Source organism: Amphibalanus amphitrite, unplaced genomic scaffold, assembly GCF_019059575.1.
Source record: "Amphibalanus amphitrite isolate SeventyFive unplaced genomic scaffold, NRLGWU_Aamphi_draft 000539F_arrow, whole genome shotgun sequence".
In the NCBI taxonomy this organism is placed as follows: Eukaryota; Metazoa; Arthropoda; class Thecostraca; order Balanomorpha; family Balanidae; genus Amphibalanus; species Amphibalanus amphitrite.
In genome coordinates this window covers 154,524-175,507 of record NW_024882033.1, presented here as the reverse complement: position 1 = coordinate 175,507, position 20,984 = coordinate 154,524, and the positions used below count along the sequence as shown (strand labels likewise).

At 52.3% G+C, this 20,984-nt stretch overlaps 1 protein-coding gene across 2 annotated transcripts; it reads right to left on the bottom strand.

Annotated features, from left to right (window-relative positions):
• Positions 1–47: 47 nt before the first annotated feature.
• On the bottom strand, positions 48–19,643 carry LOC122393516 (calcium/calmodulin-dependent protein kinase type II subunit beta-like). 2 transcript variants are annotated; one of them, XM_043389600.1, is made up of 9 exons: positions 19,509–19,642; positions 15,839–15,900; positions 10,343–10,380; positions 9,868–9,958; positions 8,431–8,634; positions 8,019–8,160; positions 6,396–6,595; positions 3,526–3,678; positions 48–3,230 (listed from the first exon to the last, which is right to left on the bottom strand). In XM_043389600.1, exons 2-9 carry the CDS (start codon positions 15,874–15,876, stop codon positions 869–871), a joined length of 3,228 nt encoding a protein of 1,075 aa, XP_043245535.1. In that variant the 5' UTR covers positions 15,877–15,900; positions 19,509–19,642; the 3' UTR covers positions 48–868. The 2 variants fall into 2 exon arrangements, with proteins under 2 accessions (XP_043245535.1, XP_043245536.1); XM_043389601.1 differs by lacking the exon at positions 15,839–15,900 and having other exon boundaries at positions 19,509–19,643.
• Positions 19,644–20,984: the final 1,341 nt, after the last annotated feature.

Below are 20,984 nucleotides of genomic sequence, written 5' to 3'. Positions count from 1 at the left end.
CAAACCCGTCTCACCCACACCCCGACCACTCTGCCAAGACACGCCACTCGGGCCATTTCGTGTGATTTATTAATAAGATCACGCCTCGTTAACACGCCCGTCCCATCGGGTCGGGACAAAACACCTCATACGCCACTCGGCGCCGGAAACAGATCCTGTCTCAGTCAGTCGCTCACGAGCACATTCAGGATTCGCGTTCCACGGTTCCATAATCAGGCGACGGCGGGTGTCGAAAACTCACCTCTTTCAGAATAGCGCATATTGACTGACTGGCTTTTACTGGCGTTAAACGATTCTCATGACCCATGTCAGGCTCAGCTTTATGGTGGAGCGGCAGGGGCCGTGGTTTCTGAGCGTGCCTGAGCTATATTGCCCAGTAAGGCCGTGTCACGCCTCAGCGGAGCCCGCTAGCGGAGCCCGCTGGCTGGAATAGCGACCGCGCAGGCGGGCCTCGGGCGCTTCTATCCCACATCACAGCCCCGCTGACTAGACCGTGACACCAACCCGCGGGCCGCGCGCCTCTGACACAGAGATCTCGCCATACGCCCCCGGTGTCAGCGACCTGATCGACCCCGACCCGCAACGATCACCGCGCCCCGTACAGCTTACGATCGCGCATCGCCACCGCTCAATTACCGACCCAGACACGACCCACTGAAAGAACAATATTGTCAGAAATAAGAACATAAGACTTTGTAATCGAATGTAAACCTCTTCAATGAAGGTTCGATTAAATTAATTTAAATAAAATCTGCCTATGAATTCTCCAAACATGTTATCTGTGGTCGTCGCACAGTGTCGGATGTAATTGTACCCGGAGCGGGTGTCGGAACTGGCGCGGGCCGGCTGTGCAGTCAGCGCAGCTCCCTCACCAGTCAGTGATGGACCAGCCGAGCCGCCTCCAGTCGAGCGGGCCCTTGGCAGGGCGGCGGGTGGCCGGGGGCGGCGAGAGCGGCCGCCGTTGGCGCAGCAGCCGCTCGAAGCGCTCCTGCTCGCGCCGCTGGCAGCCCGCCGCCTCCTCCAGCCGGGCGCTGACGAAGTCGATGAGGCTGGGGCCGCGGCCGCTCCAGCCGGCGCCGTCGCGCAGCCGGTCTCTGTGCCAGGAGCGCAGCAGCAGGCCGGCTGGGCGCAGCTCACAGCCGGGCGAGCCCTCGCGGCTCGGGTAGGGCGAGCTCGGCGCCGACTGGGCCGAGCCGCTGGAGAGCGTCCGCAGCGCCTGGCGCAGCTTTCTGAGCGCCGGCTCCGGCGCCGAGGGACGGTCCGCCTGCTCAGGCCCCGCGCAGCCCACCACCTCGATCTGGACGATGTGCTCGCGGGGCCTACGGACGTTTTTTGGCTGCTGTGACGGTGTGGTCTCGGCACTATTGCTGCGACTGGCGTCCAGCTCGTGTTTCGGCCGGTGTTTGGTGGAGGATTTCTTTTTGACGGCTGTCCCGCCAGTGTCAGCCTTTTGTCGTGTGAGCACGGGCCTGTCTCTCTGACTGCTGATGGACGAGTCAGACGGCCGTGTGCGTCGGAGCTTCACCTGAGCCGCCTCGCTCTCCGCCTTTGATGTGAGGGACGCATCAGATTTCGAAGAGGGCACTTTCTTTAGCTGCACCATGCCCAAGTTACTGGGAGCCTTTGTAGTGAGAGTAGTCGCTATAGGACCTGGACCTGGCCGTTTCACTGGCTTCAAGTTAAATATCAATGAATTGATCTTTTCAGGCTGAACCTCTTGTTGAATTTTGACCGTTTTTGGTTGGGGACTCGTTTTTCCAGATGAAGACCTTGAATCGCTGGAAGACTTTGAATCGCCTGTAGGTTTTGCTGGCGAGTCTTCCTCCAACTGGATCTTGATCGTTTTCGGTTCTGAAGTTTTCCCAGACAAAGCTTTTGTGTCATTGGCTGGATTGGTTGGCTGTTTTTCTTGTGCCTTTGCCGTTTTCGGCTCCGTAGCTGTCTTCTGAGATGACACCTTGTTATCTTCAGTTGGCTTTGCGTTCTGACTGTCCTGTTTCTGTGTCGCTTTTGGTTCTGGTGTACTCTTCCCAGACCGTGCTGTCGTCGCGCTGGCTGGCGGGTCAGCCGGCACCGTTTCTGATGATTCTCCCGTTGTCACCGGACGGCGGCGGCGAGGCGACGATTCGCCGCTCGACACACTCTCCTTTGATTTCGACTTCCGTGGCTTCTTCCCGTCGCCTACACTGAGTTTGTCCGGCTCGGCGCTGGTGGCCGCAGCGGTGTCTTTGGCGGCAGACCGTTCGATGTCGGCCGTAGGACTCGCCGCGCCCGTGACTGTAACGCTGGGCGTCTGCGAGCGCGACCGGGTCGGCACCGGCAGCGTGGGTCCCGAGTCTGGCTGTGGACTCCGGCTGGTGGGTTTAGCTGGCGAGCTGTCCTTACCAGTGGGGGCCAGCAGCGGAGAGACGGCCCCACTCCGGGAGCGGCCGGGCGAGGGGGATGGAGCGGGCACGGCGGTTACCGGCGCCGGGGAGAGCCTCTGTCGGTCCAGGGTGCCGTCCGACAGCGCTGCCGCTGCCTCGCTCATCACCCGATCACAGACGGAGGCGTGGGCGGGAGAGGGCTGGCGCTGGGTGCGCTGCGGAGTGCCCGCCGGTTGGCTGGCCAGTGGTGAGGGTGTCTGGGGACGCGGGCTGTCAGGAGCGCGCAGTCGGGACGGCGGTGGAGCCTGCGTCACGCTGCCACGGCGAGAGGTTGGCAAGCTGGCTACCTTGGCCACCATTTCGTCTAGGCTGCCCTGCTGCTTCAGCGTCTTTACCTCATCGATGGAGATATAACGCTCCTCCTTGCTCGCCTGCTGCACCAGACGGCCACGGGCTCGCTTCAACGACTCCTCGCGTCGGATATTACTGACACGAGTGTGCTCAGCCGGCTTGGGCCGCGTTTCAGTCCGGTACAGAGGCTCCTCATCTCCACTGGATTCCTCGTCAGAGGACAGTTCAGGTGTGGTGAGTGTCTCACAGCGGGACGGAGAGCACAGACCGACCGAGGCGGCCGAGCCGGCGCGCGGCAGCGCCAGGTCGCCACTGGTCTCAGAGAACGCGTACGGACTGGTCGGGTGCTCCAGCCACCGTTCCACGAACTGGGTCAGGTTGACCTGGGCCGTCTCCAGGTGTGGCTCGGGACATGCCAGAGACGCCTGCCGCGAGCGAGCCTTCATGGGCTGCTGAGGTGGACGCATCGTCAGCCACGGGTGCGTCAGCGCCTGGGCGGACGTCAGCCGCTTGCTGTGGAGAACACAGGAAAGACGCAGGGTCAGATGGGCTGCTATATCAGACATGCTGCAGAATCATCCTCAAAATACATTCTTTTTATGAGAAGAGCAAGGCAAAAGTAACACGAATTAGACAATAAAAAGACGTGAATTTATGTATACTATTATGCGGTTATCCGGTCTGAACAACCGACTCCGTCCACACCAAGCAGTTCACCTTATAGCTCAGTTTTTCTCCCTAAACCCTCTCAAAACACCCAACATCAAGCCAACCACTAAGGCCTCCTCATCCCCACTCCGACTCCTACCTCATGTCCTTGATGAGGATCTTGGTGATAAAGTCCTTGCACTCGTCGCTGACGTCGTCGAAGGCCTCGTCGTCAAAGTCGTACTTGGCGATGGTGACATTTGCCATGGTCTCGCAGTCCGTGTCACCCATGAACGGGCTCAGGCCAGACACACTGCCGCAAAAAGAACGATCTAATGAGTTGGGATGACAAGCTGGGGATGTTTCCGACTCGGTCATGAATTTTAGCACAGGGGAATGTACATTGTACATACGGGAGACCAATATTACTTCGGAGGGCATGGGTCTTAAGCTGTTCATTTTTAACTAACATTTCGCCTATAAGTTTGCATATAATCGTATTTAAGCGGTTTTCGTTCTCGTAACTGTCAGGTAGTGGTTCAGCCCATGGGTTCGCATCGGAGATGATTAGCGTTTAAAGTGCACTCCAGAAGTTTTGAGACTTTTTCAGTAGAGACAGTTAGTTGTTTCAGAAAAGCTTGAAACTTCATTGACTCTCGAAATGAGACCTCCCGAGTTCAATACACTTGTTGTAGCGCTCCGGTCACTTCCTGAAGGCCCGCTGCTAGTCCTTCAAAGTGAAGGTGCCCAGGGCCTTTGTCACAAGATCATTCATCTCCTCCACATCCTCCAACTGGCGTCCCCTGAGCTTCTCTGTCGGTCTGGGGAACATCCAGAAGGCACAGATGGCCAGATCTGGACTGTGGGGAGGATGAGGGACAGTTTTGATGCCCATCTGTGTTAGTTAGCTCGTCACCATGATCGACTTGTGGGTGGGTGCGTTGTCCTGGTGCAGGTGCCCCTGGCTAAATTTGAAGAGTTCCGGTCTCTTGTGGCGAATTCCCTTGCTCAACTCCCGCAGAACTTTCAGGAACCATTCCTTGTTAAGCATCTGGCCGAGCATGGGACCCAGCTAATGAATATAATGCCTTTTTGTCAAAATACGGGATTATTATGAGCTTCCCAGTGGACCTGCTCTGTCTGGCTTTCTTGGGTGTGGGGGAGTCAGTGTGCTTCCATTGAACACTTTGTCTCTTAGTGTCTGGATCGGTAAAAATACACCCAGCTTTCGTCTCAAGTCACTGAAGAGTCAATTTTAAATGTTTCTGGGGTATTTTTATCAAGCTAATCACAAAATTGTATTGCCTTGCGACCCTCAAAGTCGTCCTCACATGTGAGGACACTAACAGCCTGACCATGCTGTACACTGGTCACTGTGACAAGCCGCGTGTGACTTGCCATGTTCAGGGTGATGCCCTAGCCGTCTCTTGCAACGTAGAAAAACAAGATTATGCAAGTACGTTTATGACAACTGTGGTAAGGACATATGAAAGCGACAAGAATCTAGCACTTTTAATAGGGCTTTTACGAGGGCAGTCTCAAAACTTCTGGAGTGGACGACGTATATGACAAACGATTCTGCTCTCGTGACATCTGACGGAAAGTGATATTTATTTGTGTGTAATGCGTACGATAAAACGTCCATCAGTTATTAAAATCGTGTCCCAGAAAGACTCCTATCTTGCTCCTTGACGGGGGCAGTGTTCACAATTTATATTTTGTACGCCTGGTAAGCCGGGCTTCTTTGAGAAAATTGTACAAATTCACTGGGATGTTTCCGAATAACCTTTTTTCGCTACCAAGGTGTAGGCTGCAAATTAACCTGCAGCACTGCGCTTCCCTTTTGAAGTCTCTTCAGCTTTTCAGCTTTCACTGCACGGCAATAAAGCCGAGGCTCTTCCCAGCCGCGCCTACGTCATAGCTGTCACATACGTCACTAGTGACGTCACGGGGAGGGCCGGCGCGGCGCCGGAGGCACGTCCGAGCCGCGTCCGGTCGCCCCCGGCTCGTCCCTCCCCGTGGCCCGGCTCTGCCGCCCCCGTACCTGTGTGATAGGCCAGCTGCCAGCGGAATGTCAGACACGTTCTCCCGGATCGAACATCGACTCAGTAGGCCTCTGAGATTGTGGTATCGCTCATACATTTGGGTGAAGGTTACTTTTTACACCGGGCGATACGCTGACACTTCAACACACTCGCATAATAATGGGCGACTCACGAGAGCAGCAAGTAGCAACTGCCTTTCCTCTCGTAAAAAGTTAAAAAAAAAGAAAAATAAGGACGAATGGGCAGCTCGTCAGTGATAACTTCAGTAGAGCACAGCTTTTACGATGATGCGGCATCCGTCGCATTTCATAAGGTTATGCTGAAATGAACTCCTGATCATAACTTCCCGCTTGTGTTTATCAAACAAAAGGTGGTTTGCACATCGTAATTGGTGCTCCCCGTGGCCTAGTTCTGATAAACGGCGTCCCTGCGAGCCTCAGACCCGCTGCGCTCGGTTGGGTGTCAGGCGGCACAGTATCACTCCAGGCGGTCCGCTGCGCTACGTCGTGCGGCACAGCATCACTCCAGGCGCCGACCACCCGAGCCATCTAGCGGCAGTCTGGAGAGTTAGTGTGGGCGCCGCTCCTGACTCATCCCCTGAGCTGCTCCAGCCGTCGTGGCCTGGACATTTGAAAGCAATTCAGCCTAGTTTATGACAATTTGGCATAGACACAAGACAGTGAAATGTGGATGGTCAAGTGAATGCAGTAGGGTGTAGGGAATCTAAAAAGTGTCGGTGTCACGTCCAGACACTCGATAGCACCGGCCCAGTTAGATTGACCGGCCCGGACAAATTTAGCTCAAAACTTTGCATCCAGATGCTGGTCGATGGAAAAATGTTTCATGCTTTACTTTCGGAGTTCTTGTAAGCAATGAGTAAAGATAGCTTACTATAGGGAGTCTTTTTAGGGAGCCCAGAGAAGCGTGTAACAGGCAGATTGCTCTTAATCATTCCGGAGTAGTAGGCAAGCCCCCAGGTACTCACAGGACGTAGGCGATGACGCCGACAGACCACATGTCGGTCGGGTAGCCGATGGCATCGAAGTTAACCACCTCGGGCGCCACGAACTCGGGCGTGCCGAACAGCACCTGCAGCTTCTTGGCCGGGTCGTAGCGGCGGGCCAGGCCGAAGTCGATGATCTTGATCCGGTTGCCCGTCTTGGAGAGGCAGAGGATGTTCTCCGGCTGGAAGCAGTATACCAGAGAGCGCTGATTTAGGGTCTTTAGCGAGGACATATGACACTTATAAAGAAAAATGGATGAAGGGCTGGAAGGACACTTATAGAGAAAAATGGATGTAGGGCTTGAAATTACACTGGAAGCCTTTATCAACGCGTCGAAGTTAACATTGATTTCAAAATATTTAAAAGCCAAACATTCAAAAGATTTGGAGCTTTACTGCGCCATTTAAGAACAGAAATAATTATGTTTATTTATTATTCTAAATGCATCCGTTTTAACCTCGAAGCGGCGTCTTTGTGTGCAGCACGTTTAATCGGCATTATACACTGCTGACTGCTGAGTGATCCGAACCAGTCTGGCAGATATGTTAACATAATCGAGGCCCGATGCGATGTTTGTTTGAATGATAATCGTCCCCCGGCCCTGGACGGTTCGGGACACCCCTGAAGGTCGGCAATATGGCGCCATGAGCGCTTAAAGCGGTTCAGAGCTGCTTGAGTTCGTAGCAACTTGGCGAGATATTCCTGCCATCGCCGCTCCAGCGTTGTGGTTACATAACCGGTACACCTGGAGCACCCAGTAACGGGCCGGAGGCGCCGGAACCGGGAGGGCGCCCACCTCCCCTGCTGAGTGCTGAGTAACAGCAGTGCGTCATCCGGCGCCACATCATCCCGGCAGAGCGCCGAGGCGGTGCCAGGCAAACAGCAGCCAGTTTACGGCACTGCTGCCTTCGTAACACTGCGCCAATTGAGCGTTACATACTGCCGGCCCGCTGCCACTGTACACACGGCCCGGCGAGGGCCGGCCTCGGGCGGACTGCTGACGTGTCGGCCGTAAGTTCCGGTCGGCTCGACACCCGCCCGGCCGTACCCCGTACGGACACGGCTCGGGGATTGCGGGCCCAGTGTGCCAGACAGGCTCCCGACGGTCGCAGCACCGGAAGGCTCCGACCAGCCACTCATCAGCACGGCTTAGATAAGCCCTGACCGGCGCGCTCATTCACTGGGTCTTTCAGCGATCCACTGCAGTGAAATAGAAGTGAAGCCAGGGGATTCAGACTGTGGAGAGTGGTTTGGGGAGGGTGGAGTTTTTTCAGGCTGAGCCCGTGCAGCTGTATTTATTATTAGCTCAGTTCGCTGTCTGGACCGCTCAGTAGGCCGTTGGGAGCCGCCGGCCGACGGAGCCGTCTGACTCAGCTCTTCTGCCATTTGGACCGCGCTTCCAGGCTCGTTCAGAACGGTTTCTGTGAATGTGTGACGCGTGGCGTTGTGAGGAAGAAGACAGCAAGGCCTAAAACAACGTAGTAGAAAATGTGGAATGTGTGCATTGCATACCCGCCAGGGAGATGATCTTAATTGTCAATTTTTCTGTTCTTTTTGGAGTGGCGTTTCCAGTCTGTACATCGTCACATCACATCATGACTTACCTTCATGTCCAGATGGAGGACGTTCTTTTGGTGCATGAAGTTGACCCCGGCGCAGACTTGTCTCATGAATATGGCGCACGCCTTTTCCGTCAGGATGTAGTCGTCCTCAATCACCCGGTCAAACAGTTCACCGCCCTCTACTCTGCGAAGGGACACAGGTATTTCTCATGCGATTGCATACGATGTCTGGTAGCCGAGCAATACGAGTATGTAAGGCGACGCAGTATTTAAATACTCAGAAATACTATGCCGCATTGCATCGCTCTGGACGCACATATAACAGAAGTCACTATCAATATGCGAAACAAAACCATGCTGTTTGATTAACGAGTGTACGTTAACTCACAAGTCACAATGTGCGTTTACCTTGATCTCTAATAACCACCGGTTTCTTTTGCTCCGACGCACTCACAGTTCCATGACGAGTGTCATCTCCTTGCCGCCGTCGAAGGCGTCGAAGATCTGAATGATGCCCGGGTGCTGGAGGTAGTTCATTATCTCCACCTCGCGCTCCACATCGCGCTTGTCGTCCTTGCGCGGCGTGGCCACGAATTTGGCCGCCAGCTGCCGGCCCGTCGCCTTGTCCGTGCAGCGATACACGATACCGAACTTACCCCTGGGGAGCACAGACATAGGACGGGGTTATGGTAACATAAGTTACCCCTGGGGGAGCACAGACATAGGGCGGGGTTGTAATAACAGAACTTACCCCTGGGGGAGCACAGACATAGGGCGGGGCTGTGACAACTGACACAAGAGTGCCAGGGACGCGAGTGCGACAGCAAAAGGAATTGCTTTGTATCCACTAGTGCCTCCTTCTTCGTAAATTGCCCGTTTGTTTTCATTTAACACTTCAGTAATCACTAAGCATATCATACAGGAGCTGATAATTTTGGCACGTAGACATCACTGAAATAAAACGGTTTCTCTTCTAGTATTGTAAAAAAAAGATTAGCTACGTGTCGTCGATCTCATAATTAATGTCATAGCTATATGTAGCTGCTTGGTTAAACATAACCGTTTAAATAAAGGTGATTATTCATGAGCAATATTCGCTTCCTGTTTCTTTTTCCCAAGGATTTCAAGCGTAATCAATTCGGAGTTCTGGCACTATTCAGTACTCGTTCATTCGATTCATATTATGCTCTTCTCTGGCTTCCTTCCAAAACGGGACAAGAAAAAGCAGTGCACAGCAATAACAACTTCGGGGTCGTACCGATACAACACAGAATTCTATCGGTTGCGATTGGCTTTGATCGCTCACGATCGGTAGACTACTGCAGTATGCGTCTCGCCCCAATTCCTAACAGCGCCTGCGGCCTACGGGAAACCGGCAGGGGCGCCCGTAAGCGTTGGCTGCCCAGTGCCCGCCACGCGGTGTCCGCGTGCCCCACACCGCACGCCTCTGCACAGAAGCGTGCAGGGGGAACGCGGTCAGGGGCAGTGCGGGCAATGTCAGCACGCGCTGCTAGGGTGTGACCTAGTGACCGGGCCCGCCCAGCCGACAGGCCCGCGACTGCCGCCGAAGGTTGCTGGCACGAAGACAGACGCACTCATAAAAGTGTCACTTTAGTTGACGAACGCACGACGAACACACCGCGGCAGTACCAGATGCGTGTGTGGGTGGATGCGTTCGATGTAAGAAGTCTTATCAAATTACGCGTATATGTCCCAGGCTGCGCAGTGTGCGGTTAGATAAATCCAGGTGTATTCCACGTGAGTTTGATCGTATGACACTGGCCAGCGAAACAAGTGGCCAGGGGCCAGGGCGAGGGATATGACACAGTAAGGCAAGATAGATTGAGACACTGACACTTGACAGCTATGCTGACACAGCCGGTGAGCTCACCGTCCAACCTCCTCTCCCATGGTGAACTTCTCGCGGACCTCGACATTACGACGAACAGTGACGTCCCTCGGCGGAAACGGTAGCGTCAGATCTGAAACATGGCGGAAACGGTAGCGTCAGATCTGAAACACGGCGGAAACGGAAGAAAACTTAAAAAATACAGCGGAAACGGTAGTGTCAGCTCTGAACTCTGAAGCATGGCAGAAGCGGTAAAAACATTATAAAACACGACGAAAGCAGCAACGTCAGCTCCGAAACACGCCGGAAATGGTTATGGTAACAGCCAACTAAAAATCGTGATGGGAATGCCGAGCATCATTGAAATTATAAGAAGGAAAAAATATGCGTTTATGCTCGTACAATGCAGCACTGAATAGTGAGCCACGAGCTGCTTCACATTTCCTCGCCACTGGAATCGGATTGACAAACACTAAATGTGAAACACTATCAGGCATGGATTCTCAGTGCCACGTACCTTCCAATGGAAACGACTCATCCACGAAAATCGACATCCTGGAAGCAGAGACAAACTATTAAAATAAATAGCATGAAGTCAGACGGCTATCGACTACGCGGTGAAACAAAGCAGCAACGAGCAGAGGCACACCAACTCCACTTAAAAACCAAACCGAGCCTGCATTGCGCATAAGCCACTGCAAACCTGGATAAAGCTTAACAAGCCTTAATGATTATACCCAACCCTCATGCACACTAAAAGGTAAAAAAGTAGAGGCCCTAAACGGAAAACGTTATTAAAGAAAATTCCCACTTATTTTCGAATGAGCTCATATCCAACAGATCTCTGGCTGACTCGGTGCCAGCACCCAGCGTCGGCCTTGCCCACATCTCGTTCTCGGCAGTCTCGTTAGCCTCCACCCGGGCGCAGGTGACTCGTCTCGCCGACGTGTAGGTACAGGTGGCGCACAGACGGGACCCCCTCCCCTGCCTCAACGCCAGGCCACCCTGCTCCAGCAGCGGCCACCATGCTCGGCTCGTCGTTAGCTGCCCAAGTCTCATCAGTGGGCACGATAAAGTCGTGATTAATTAAACTGCTGACAAAATAGCCTTATTCGGAGTTCCAGGTCCATCGCTTGTATCTGACCACCCTCACTGCTGACCCTGTATGCGCCCATACCTACCTGTGACCGGTCGTGTTCATTCCCAAGGCGGCGTGGCAGTGAGCTGCTCGACCACGCCGCGCCAAACGACAAAGACAGCCGGCGGCGGCGGCGGCGGCCGCTGGCTACCGACCTGTTACGTTTGGCCCCTGGCCAGAGGACCACATTCTTGGCCGGGCCGTCGCCACGGCGCAAAGGTTGGCCGGGGTCGACGCGGAGCGGGCTGGGAGCGTCGCACGCGCCGGGCCCGCGCCGCGCTCCGCCGACTCTGCTGGCCTCGTCCCGTCGGAGCGCGGTGCGAGGGAACCCAAACACGGCCTGTGCGGCGCGGCCCAGCCAGCGCCGCCACTTCCGCCGGCCGGTGCGCGTGGTCGGTCCTCACCCTCAGCCGCCCGATCACACGAGGAAAGAAGAGTTCACGCGGACCCAAGGCCGAGAGCGCGTTTGTAAAGCGGGTGTACCGACCTAGTACCTTTACCAAGGTCAATTTTGTTGATGGATTCATGTCTTGTAGACACATATTGGCATTAGGCGCAGCGAAGACACATGTAGCCCGTGAGTCCGTGACCTTTTGGGCCGGCACCATGCCAGTCAGATTCTAATGGCGGGCATTTATCATGGGACATTTTATCATGCTGTGTTTTATACTTTTAGTAGTTTTAAGTTCCCTGGCTTTTAACCCGCGCCCGGCTGGGGGTCCTGGATTTCCACGCCCTGCTGGGGGGGGGGGGGTGTTTGAACACCCCCCCTTGTAACTCGGCTCCTGGGCCACGTAGCGATACGCGGAAGGCGGCGTTCGAAAGAGCGTCAAAAATAATGACGAAATCACTTCGGTCAATTTTTTGGTCAGGTCAAAGGTCAGGTCACCAGAGGTCATTGAAGGCAAAATTTCGCCGATTTCCAGGTCGAATGTCGAAAATTTCCAAGAAGCCAACGCATAACTCGGGAACCAATAGAGCTACAGCGCCGCGGAAAAGCGCATTCGATAGCCCTATTAACGCCCTTTCTGAGTAATTCTCTCAGATTTGACCTAACGTCAACGGTTTTGCCTGCAGGGGGCAAAAACTGCAAAAATAGCCGATTTTTTCGAAAACAGTTTTTCTGCAATAACTTTTCACTCAAGCCTTGTACGAGCTTACTTTTACCGGCATCGTGTTCCTCTCGTCAAGACGCATCGAATGAACTATAACTTGACCTTGAAAGGTCAACTTGAAAATTTGACCTCAGGTCAAGGTCATGACCTGACCGGAAAGGGTCATGTTGCATATCAGTCGATCCGTATCGTCGAGCTGAACACATCTAAGGCGTTTTCATCGCTCTAGCATGCCTCTATCAAAAGTTATTGGCGAAAAACTGTTAGATACCATTCGTGACCTAAGATGACCTCAGGGCATAAACAAGGGTCACGGACACCATTTTCATGTTCAGTGTGTCTAAACCACTTGTAATTCGGTGTTTGGGAGTGTTTATAATGTCTTTCATCCAAAAGAGGCGCATTTCAATTTTCTCCCATTGACTTATAATGGGGAGGTCGCAAAATTGACCTGACCTTAGGTCATCGATATCAAAATTCTGAGATATACATTTTGTACATGCTGTTGCTCTTAGCAATCGCTGAAAGTTTCAAAGAGATCGGTCACTCGGTGTAGCTATGACAGACATTGAAAGTTTTTATGAGGTGAGGTCACTTCAAGTGACCTGGTGACCTGACCTTAAATGACCTTGGTCTGAAATTTTCACAACATGTGTAGAATTGATGTATGATAAGGTGTACCAAAAACGGCGGCGCTCCGCGCCGCCGTTTTTGAGATATTCGCGAAAAACCACAAGGGGGGGTGTTCAAACACCCCCCCCAGCAGGGCGCGGGTTAAACGTGCATTTATGACGTGAGAACAGAAAAGCCATGTTTTATGGAGTTCTCAATAAAACTGACTATGACTATGACTATGACTATGCAAAGGCTCAGCGAAGACAGGGGCTGTCCTACTTCTAAGAACAATTCACTCTGGCTCAAATAAGGAGGATCATCTTTGCTCGAGACACGCACTCAACGCTTCTCGTCAAACTGCACTTGATCAAACCCCATCCCACTAAACGGATCGCAAATGCTCGGGTATTTAGCCCACTGCCCGGACGGATTTCTTCTAAGCAGCTGCCATAGCAATGCGAATTCCCCTGAACCAACTGTAAGCAGTTCTTCCACTGACATACCCGAACGTCTCTGAGCAGCTGCCTCAACTACCTTGGTCTAAAATTCCCTTGCGTAGCTGACCTCAATGACCGAAATTCGAAACAGACCTCACCTCTGCTGACAAATTTTGACTGGTTTAGGGCACCTCTGAGCAACGGATCTCAGTCTGCAGAAATATCCCTCAGCAGCCGTCTCACATTGAACGTTGTAGAGCTCTCTTGAACAATGACCTCTGCCGACATTTGGGCGGTGACTAAACCCCAGTCAGAAGCTGTCAGATGAACAGAGCAGTCCTGTTATGCCACCGCTTTCAGCCGAAATTTCACTTAACAACTGCTCTTACTGACAGTTTCAGAGCTCCTTGCTCTTGTATGAAGCTCCTCTGCTCCTCTATCTGTAACCTATCTCTCTAACCGTTCCGTGCTTCTATCCTCAGGATACTGAAATCCTTCTCCTCCACGCCGCAACCCCCCTCCGGGCTGGACAGGCAACTTTATCTCATGCAGGCTGCTCCCTTGGAGCGGCACCGCTGCTCCCGAGGGAGCGCACCCCGTAGCCGGGTGCAGTGAGTGCCTTGGGGCTGGGTGGCCTGTCCTCTGGACGGGCTCAGCCCCGGCGACTCACTAGGGTGCTTGCCCAGACCAATGTCTCCCCCTATATCCTATCATCCTCCCGGCTCTGAAATGGTCTGATTGGACCGAAAGGGCCTAACCCAACAAAACAAACAAATAACCTATCTGACCTCTGTGAGGCCAGTCGTCAATCGGCTCACCGTTTCTACCGACCGACAATCGACCCCCCCCCCCCGTCCCTACCGCCCCAGACAGGCGTGTTTACCGGCTAAACGGCCAACAGAAATACCGATCCATTCATCGTACATTGAACAGCTGCCGGGTGGTGCAGACACAGACGAGGCCAGTCTGGGAATTTGCGACTGGATACAACAGCCGTGGAAGAAATCCTGCAGTCAACAAACCATATCTGACCATCACTGGATTTCAGTTTCGCGACTAAACAATACAAATAAACATCTTGATCGTTGTCTTTAGGCATCAATGTCCTTTGTTGCTATGGTTGTTTGATAATACATTTTACGCATATGTTTTGCATCCAATCCTTCAAATTATGACTGATTCGTTCAAAAAGTTTACCTTCATGTTGGGCTAATTTCGACCGAAAGAAGGTATTTTCGATTTCATATTTAGCTGAGTTTATATCCTGCTGGAATATCAAAAATCGCCTGCGTTAAGATTCATGTAGTTTATCACTGTGCCCCCCCCCCCCCCAGTTCGATTACTGAACTCGTAGTTATGTCTGGGATGGGCGGCTGCTGCACGTCCCAAACCCTCTGAACGGGTCGACCACCCGGCTCATCCCGTCCCTCTCCAGACGGGAGTCCGGTACGCACCGGCCCCCGCCCGGTGGCCAGCCGGCCCAGTCCGCGCTGCCCTCCAGTCCGTCTCCCATTCGACTCCCAGCAGCTGGGCCCGGTCCAACCAGACGGTTAATGACGATGTCCGGCCGTCACCGCGTCGGCCCTGGCGACATGACTCGTGCCACGCCGTGCCACAGTGCCACACGTCATGGCAACCGGTGGTTCGTCGTGACAACCGATGGCTCGTTATGAGTGACAACCCATGGCACTTGCAAAGGGCGCGCCATATAGCACGCCATGGTAATTGGCACGGTTTTCGCGTCGAGAAAGTGTCGTCTTGCTTTACTGAAATTCGGTTTCAAGACAACAGACCTGACACTCCTATTTGGAAACGTGTTTTTAGACATTCCGAACACTATTCTTCGAGGCATGTCACGCGTCTTACTTTTGTCATGGTGTTAAGAATAGCACTCGATAGGTAACCAATACAAAATACTGCAGTAATAAACATGTAGCAAAACATGACATGCACATTACACAAGTGTGATCAACTTGTAAAGGCAACACTGCAAGCAACACATATTTGTCCTTAAATGCTTCAAACCTTCTATTCACACATGGCGGAAAATAAATATTTTTCCAAAATTGTAATGCATGTAATTATGTGACCATGTCTCCATGCATATTCGTGCTCATAGTTATATGTATGAATGGTCTCTGTACCCCTTTACATGTTGCTTAAAATCATATGCATTTAAACGATCATAACGCCTTCCTCAAATAGCGGGCATCAGTCATTTGAGGGCATCGTGTATGTATCATGTGAATTGTTAAATTTGAGTCGGCACACATAGGTATTTAGCGCAAACGTTTTCTGGAATTGTTAAAATGGAGCAGGGGGCAAACAACTTCACCCGAGTGCCTTATAACAAGCATTTCCTCACCCCCCCCCCCCCAACATAGGCATGGGTCAGTACAAGAGAAATTAGAAACACTCAAAACCACAACCGTACATTTATAACCAATAACACAAACGTAAACACAAACATTGACAATCATACAACATAGATCAATTAGAGCTGGGCAAGTGAAAGAGTGAAAGAGAACACAGATGAGAGAATGAAATGATGCACTTTAGAGAGAAGTATGGCGCTGAGCAAACGGTCCCGAGGAGACTCGTGGGGTGGGGGGGGGGAGAGGCGGGTAACATTAGCAGGAACAACACAAAGCACAACCAATTCAGTGAAAGCAGATTCACGGCAAGCGCCTGTAACACAGGTCAATTACAGTTCGTCGTCGGTCCCTGACTCGCTGGCGGAGGACATCGCTGCGCGGGCCGGACGCTGGAACTGAGCGTGGGGAGAGCGTGATGTACATAAGCTGAATGGGAGCATTCCTGTGTTTTTGCTTTATTGCGAATCCCAGAGCTTTCTTATTTATACACATGTTAGAATATCTTTAAGACAGCAGAAGCATGATTAATAGTAAAAAGTTAACTAAAAGCACAGTGACCTAGAAGGCGAAACGATTCGGATTACGGGACGTTTCAACATGGTTCCTCGTAAGATCGGTGTTTAGATTTGATTTTACACAATGGTTAAGTGCAACCTTTAAAAGCGGTGCGCTACGCCCCCTATCCGCTAAAAAATCCATGATTGACCCAATTTTTATCTTTGTCAATGGACAAAACCCTTCCCATCTCAGCGCAGCGCCGTAGCGCCCTCAGCCGGCTCGAATGCCTGTGAGGTAGACTGTTCCGCAGCGCAGCTATGTCGTGCGGCACAGCAAATCGACAAGCTTCGCAGGGGCCTTAGATCGCGACAGCCTGCTGGAAGTGCGATTTGCGAATGATTATACCTATATAATTTTGTTTGCTGTTTTAAGCGTGTATCTCAATAGAATTGGCTGCATTCTATCTCACTGTTTTTTTTTTACTTTCTTTTAAATACATGTGTTGTGTTTTGACTTTTGCTAGGACATGGTGATGAATGACCGTTTATGGAGCTTCATCAGAATGTTACTTCCACCTTTTTATTTTAACGATTTAAGCTGCACATCCAAAACCAAACGTTGATAAACAGAAAACAATGAAATAAAAATGAATATCAAATGTCATAAAATAGCTCGCGATTTCATGCCACTGAAGAATAGCAAGCATCAGCCTAAACTTCTTTTATCGATTACGGTTGTTTAGCAAGAGCTACAGTATGAACAAGAAAATAGAAATGTAGACAGTTTTCCCAGGACAGCTCTCAACAGGCAAAAACTGAAGTCCTCTCAAATCGGGTGCACTGAATCGCTCCGTACCTACGGCTAATGACATTCTCAGAAGCGTTTCTCTTGGTAAGAGCTTCAAATTATTACCCCCTTCTAGCCGAATATTATTTGATGGCTTATCTACGGCCCGCGGTGCTATACGTGATTTCAGGGGCGGATCAAGGAAAACTCCAAGGGGAGGGTTATGAATCGAAGTGGTGCCCAGGATTAAGAACTCTGCGGATTTCGGCCACTTAATTTTGGTGGTGCCCTATTTTCAGTTTTTGTTTGCTCTTTATAATCTTTTATTTTTGGTCAGTGTCTTTGCCCTTGGGCCCTGGCAGGCCTGAGGTGCCCCTGACAGGCCTGTGGTGCCCCCGACAGGTCTGTGGTGCCCCTGGCAGACCTGTGGTGCTCTTGCTAGGCCGATGGTGCTCCTGACAGGTCTGTGGTGTCACTGACAAGCCTGTGGTGCCCCTGCTAGGCCTGTGGTGCCCCTGGCGGGCCTGTGGTGCTCTGTCAGGCCTGTGGTAACCCTGATAGGCCGGTGGTGCCCCTGGCAGGCCTGTGGTGCTCCCGAGCCCCAAGGACGGGAGGTCACGTCACGACTCATGACCCATGTGACCCCCCCTCCTTAGATCCGCCACTGCTTTATTTACCCCATGAAATGTGCGACACATCGAAAGTATAGAAGCACAAAACATCTTCAAAAAGGATTCGTTGTGCCATAGCATAAGAGGCGAACTCTAAGGGCTCGATGGCGAACTTTCGCCAAAGTTCCGTTCCAAAGTCCCTCAGAGAGGCTCCGAAGGGCCCGATATGTCCGTCAAGACAGCCTTATGCTCAGAATAGTCTTGAATCGACTTGAACCTCGTACATCACGGAGCCCTTTTGGTTTAGAATATGTGGCCGAAATTGTTTAGCGGCACTCCTTACGTTTGACCTACAGAAGTCGATAACGGTCACGACTTTAAATTTGCACAGAAGATTGTGACCCATCCATTGGAGCGGGAGTCCTGAAAACGGCACTTAATGACTACCATGGCCTGGGCCCTGGAGCTATTTCACCATTAAGACTATCTTAAAAGGGGCTAAAGTGCGTCAATTTTAACCATTTTATGCTGCCCAGGTCAAACGAGTCGCATATTCCGCGTGACCCTTGGGGGTACCTAAATTTAACCCGCGCCCGGCTGGGGGTCCTGGATTTCCACGCCCTGCTGGGGGGGGGGGGTGTTTGAACCCCCCCCTGTAACTCGACTCCTGGGCCACGTAGCGATACGTGGAAGGCGGTGTTCGAAAGAGCGTCAAAAATAATGACGAAATCACTTCGGTCAATTTTTTGGTCAGGTCAAAGGTCAGGTCACCAGAGGTCATTGAAGGCAAAATTTCGCCGATTTCCAGGTCGAATATCGAAAATTTCCAAGAAACCAACGCGTAACTCGGGAACCAATAGAGCTACAGCGCCGCGGAAAAGCGCATTCGATAGCCCTATTAACGCCCTTTCTGAGTAATTCTCTCAGATTTGACCTAACGTCAACGGTTTTGCCTGCAGGGGGCAAAAACTGCAAAAATAACCGATTTTTTCGGAAACAGTTTTTCGGCAATAACTTTTGACCCATGCCTTGTACGAGCTTACTTTTACCGGCATCGTGTTCCTCTCGTCAAGACGCATCGAATGAACTATAACTTGACCTTGAAAGGTCAACTTGAAAATTTGACCTCAGATCAAGGTCATGACCTGACCGGAAAGGGTCATGTTGCATATCAGTCGATCCGTATCGTCGAGCTGAACACACCTAAGGCGTTTTCATCGCTCTAGCATGCCTCTATCAAAAGTTATTTGCGAAAAACTGTTAGATACCATTCGTGACCTAAGATGACCTCAGGGCATAAACAAGGGTCACGGACACCATTTTGATGTTCAATGTGTCTAAACCACTTGTGATTCGGTGTTTGGGAGTGTTTATATTGTCTTTCGTCCAAAAGAGGCGCATTTCAATTTTCTCCCATTGACTTATAATGGGGAGGTCGCAAAATTGACCTGACCTTAGGTCATCGATATCAAAATTCTGAGATTAACATTTTGTACATGCTGTTGCTCTTAGTAATCGCTGAAAGTTTCAAAGCGATCGGTCGCTCGGTGTAGCTATGACAGACATTGAAACTTTATATGAGGTGAGGTCACTTCAAGTGACCTGGTGACCTGACCTTGAATGACCTTGGTCTGAAATTTTCACAATATGTGTAGAATTGATGTATGATAAGGTGTACCAAAAACGGCGGCGCTCCGCACCGCCGTTTTTGAGATATTTGCGAAAAACCACAAGGGGGGGGGTGTTCAAACACCCCCCCCCCAGCAGGGCGCGGGTTAATGGTTCAAGTAGGTACTTGCAGGTAATGGACAGTCGCTCGGTGCCATTTTCAGTGCTCTATCTTCACTGGGGGTAGGCACTGGGCCACAATCTGCTGTGCAAATTTAGGGACCGTTACCTTTTCTGACCCGTCCAGGTCAGACGGCCTGAATACGGAATGAGCAACGGAAATGGGTTTGAGCCTAAACATAGATTGGAGAGCTGAAGATGTGATATTGGATGATCTATCCAATCTCATATGAACCACCCGGTCCGGTGCCGGCGGACATGGGTAACGAACAATACCTGGAGCGTCGGTACCTGGGGCGGAGGCCCGTAACGGACGATACCTGGAGCGTCGTCGACGGCGGCTATCCCTCCTGCTACTCCAGCACCCTGGCCCGACGGCAGGGCGGCAGCGGCGCGCGGTGACGCCCCACCCCAGCCACACAGTCCTCGAGTCGTCGCCACACTAACGGTGCTGCCACCGCGCGGCTGGCCGGCTGGCTCGTCCGGCGCTGGCACCGCTCCAAGCGCCATCTCTTGGGCCGGCTCCAAAACACCACCCCCACCCGGAGAAGACCTGCCGGCCGGCCACCTCACCGCCATCTAGCGGCGGTCGGTGGTACTGTTGAGTCGCTGTCTGCCACGTGAGAACAATCGTCCCCACAAGTGAAATTTCAATTCAACTCTATAAATAAGGGGTGAACACTCGTATTAGAACAGCGAACAATCAATTACAAACCGAATGCTTGAACGCGATAGTCAACACAGAGACATTTGGGTAAATGACCAGATAGGTATTCACTCTTTGTAATTTGAACGGTTCTCTTGTTGATACTTTGAATATTTCTATTTCGGATTTCTTGGTCAGCGCAGAGCCGTCAGAAGTCGCCACAGAACTCGTCGACGGTGAATTTCGGGTAGCAGTTGACGCGGAGTGGCCGGGGCCCGGGCTGGTCTCCCAGGGACAGCCACCACGTCCAGAGGTCGCCCGGCCAGTCCAGACAGACCAGGTAGAGCAGCAGGTCGAGGGTGTACTCTCCGGACCGCAGCACGGCGCGGGCGGCCTCTCCCAGGCGGCGGCGCGCCCGGCGCCACAGTCGGCCGGCGCGGCGGGCGCGGCGCTGCCACCACGGCGAGCCGGGCAGCCAGAACGGCACCAGCACAGAGCGGACGGCGCAGTACCGCCGGCTGGCGGCCAGCAGCAGCTGGAACAGCAGACCGGTGAGCGCCAGGTCCGGCTGCAGCGGCGCCGGGCCGTGCTGGGCGGCCGCCATCAGCAGGCAGCTCAGCAGACCGCAGACGGTCAGCAGCGCGGCGAACCGCACCGCCAGCCGAGCCAGCGTGCAGGCCAGCGCCAGGGCCGTGACCGCGCGCAGCTCCTCCACCCACAGGCCGTCAAAGTGGAAATTGTCATAGGGGAAGCTGACGAGAACAGTTTCAAGGAACAGACACAGGTAAAATAATATCAAGTCGGCCGAGAAGAAACCTTTCGCCCAGAACTTCATCCGGGCAGATAAATTTCTTCACCGTGATGTTAATACTTCAAATTTTGCGCAACCATTAAGGATACGAAGATCAAGTCATCGTTTACAACATGCTGAAAATTTGAAAGGTTATTCAACTACATGGCTGAGATTTAAAAAGGTGAAGTGTTTTGTGCGCGTTGTTTGCAGTTTTTCTTTTTCTAACTACTCGATTTTACCACCGTCGGAACAAAACTCGTGATTATTGCAATCCAGTACCGTTGGCCAACAGAAGCGTTGCAGAATTACAGTACTCGAACATCATTGCTCTGGTGCTAACAAATGATTTTGGCGATG

Excerpts from the sequence above, each read along its gene's own strand:
- LOC122393516 (XM_043389600.1), bottom strand. The coding sequence starts at position 15,876 with ATGTCCTCCGCCAGCGAGTCAGGGACCGACGACGAACT. Across the intron at positions 9,959-10,342 it reads TGAGTCGTTTCCATTGGAAG|ATCTGACGCTACCGTTTCCG; the intron begins GTACGTGGCACT and ends GCCATGTTTCAG. Across the intron at positions 6,596-8,018 it reads TCCTCCATCTGGACATGAAG|CCGGAGAACATCCTCTGCCT; the intron begins GTAAGTCATGAT and ends TACTGCTTCCAG.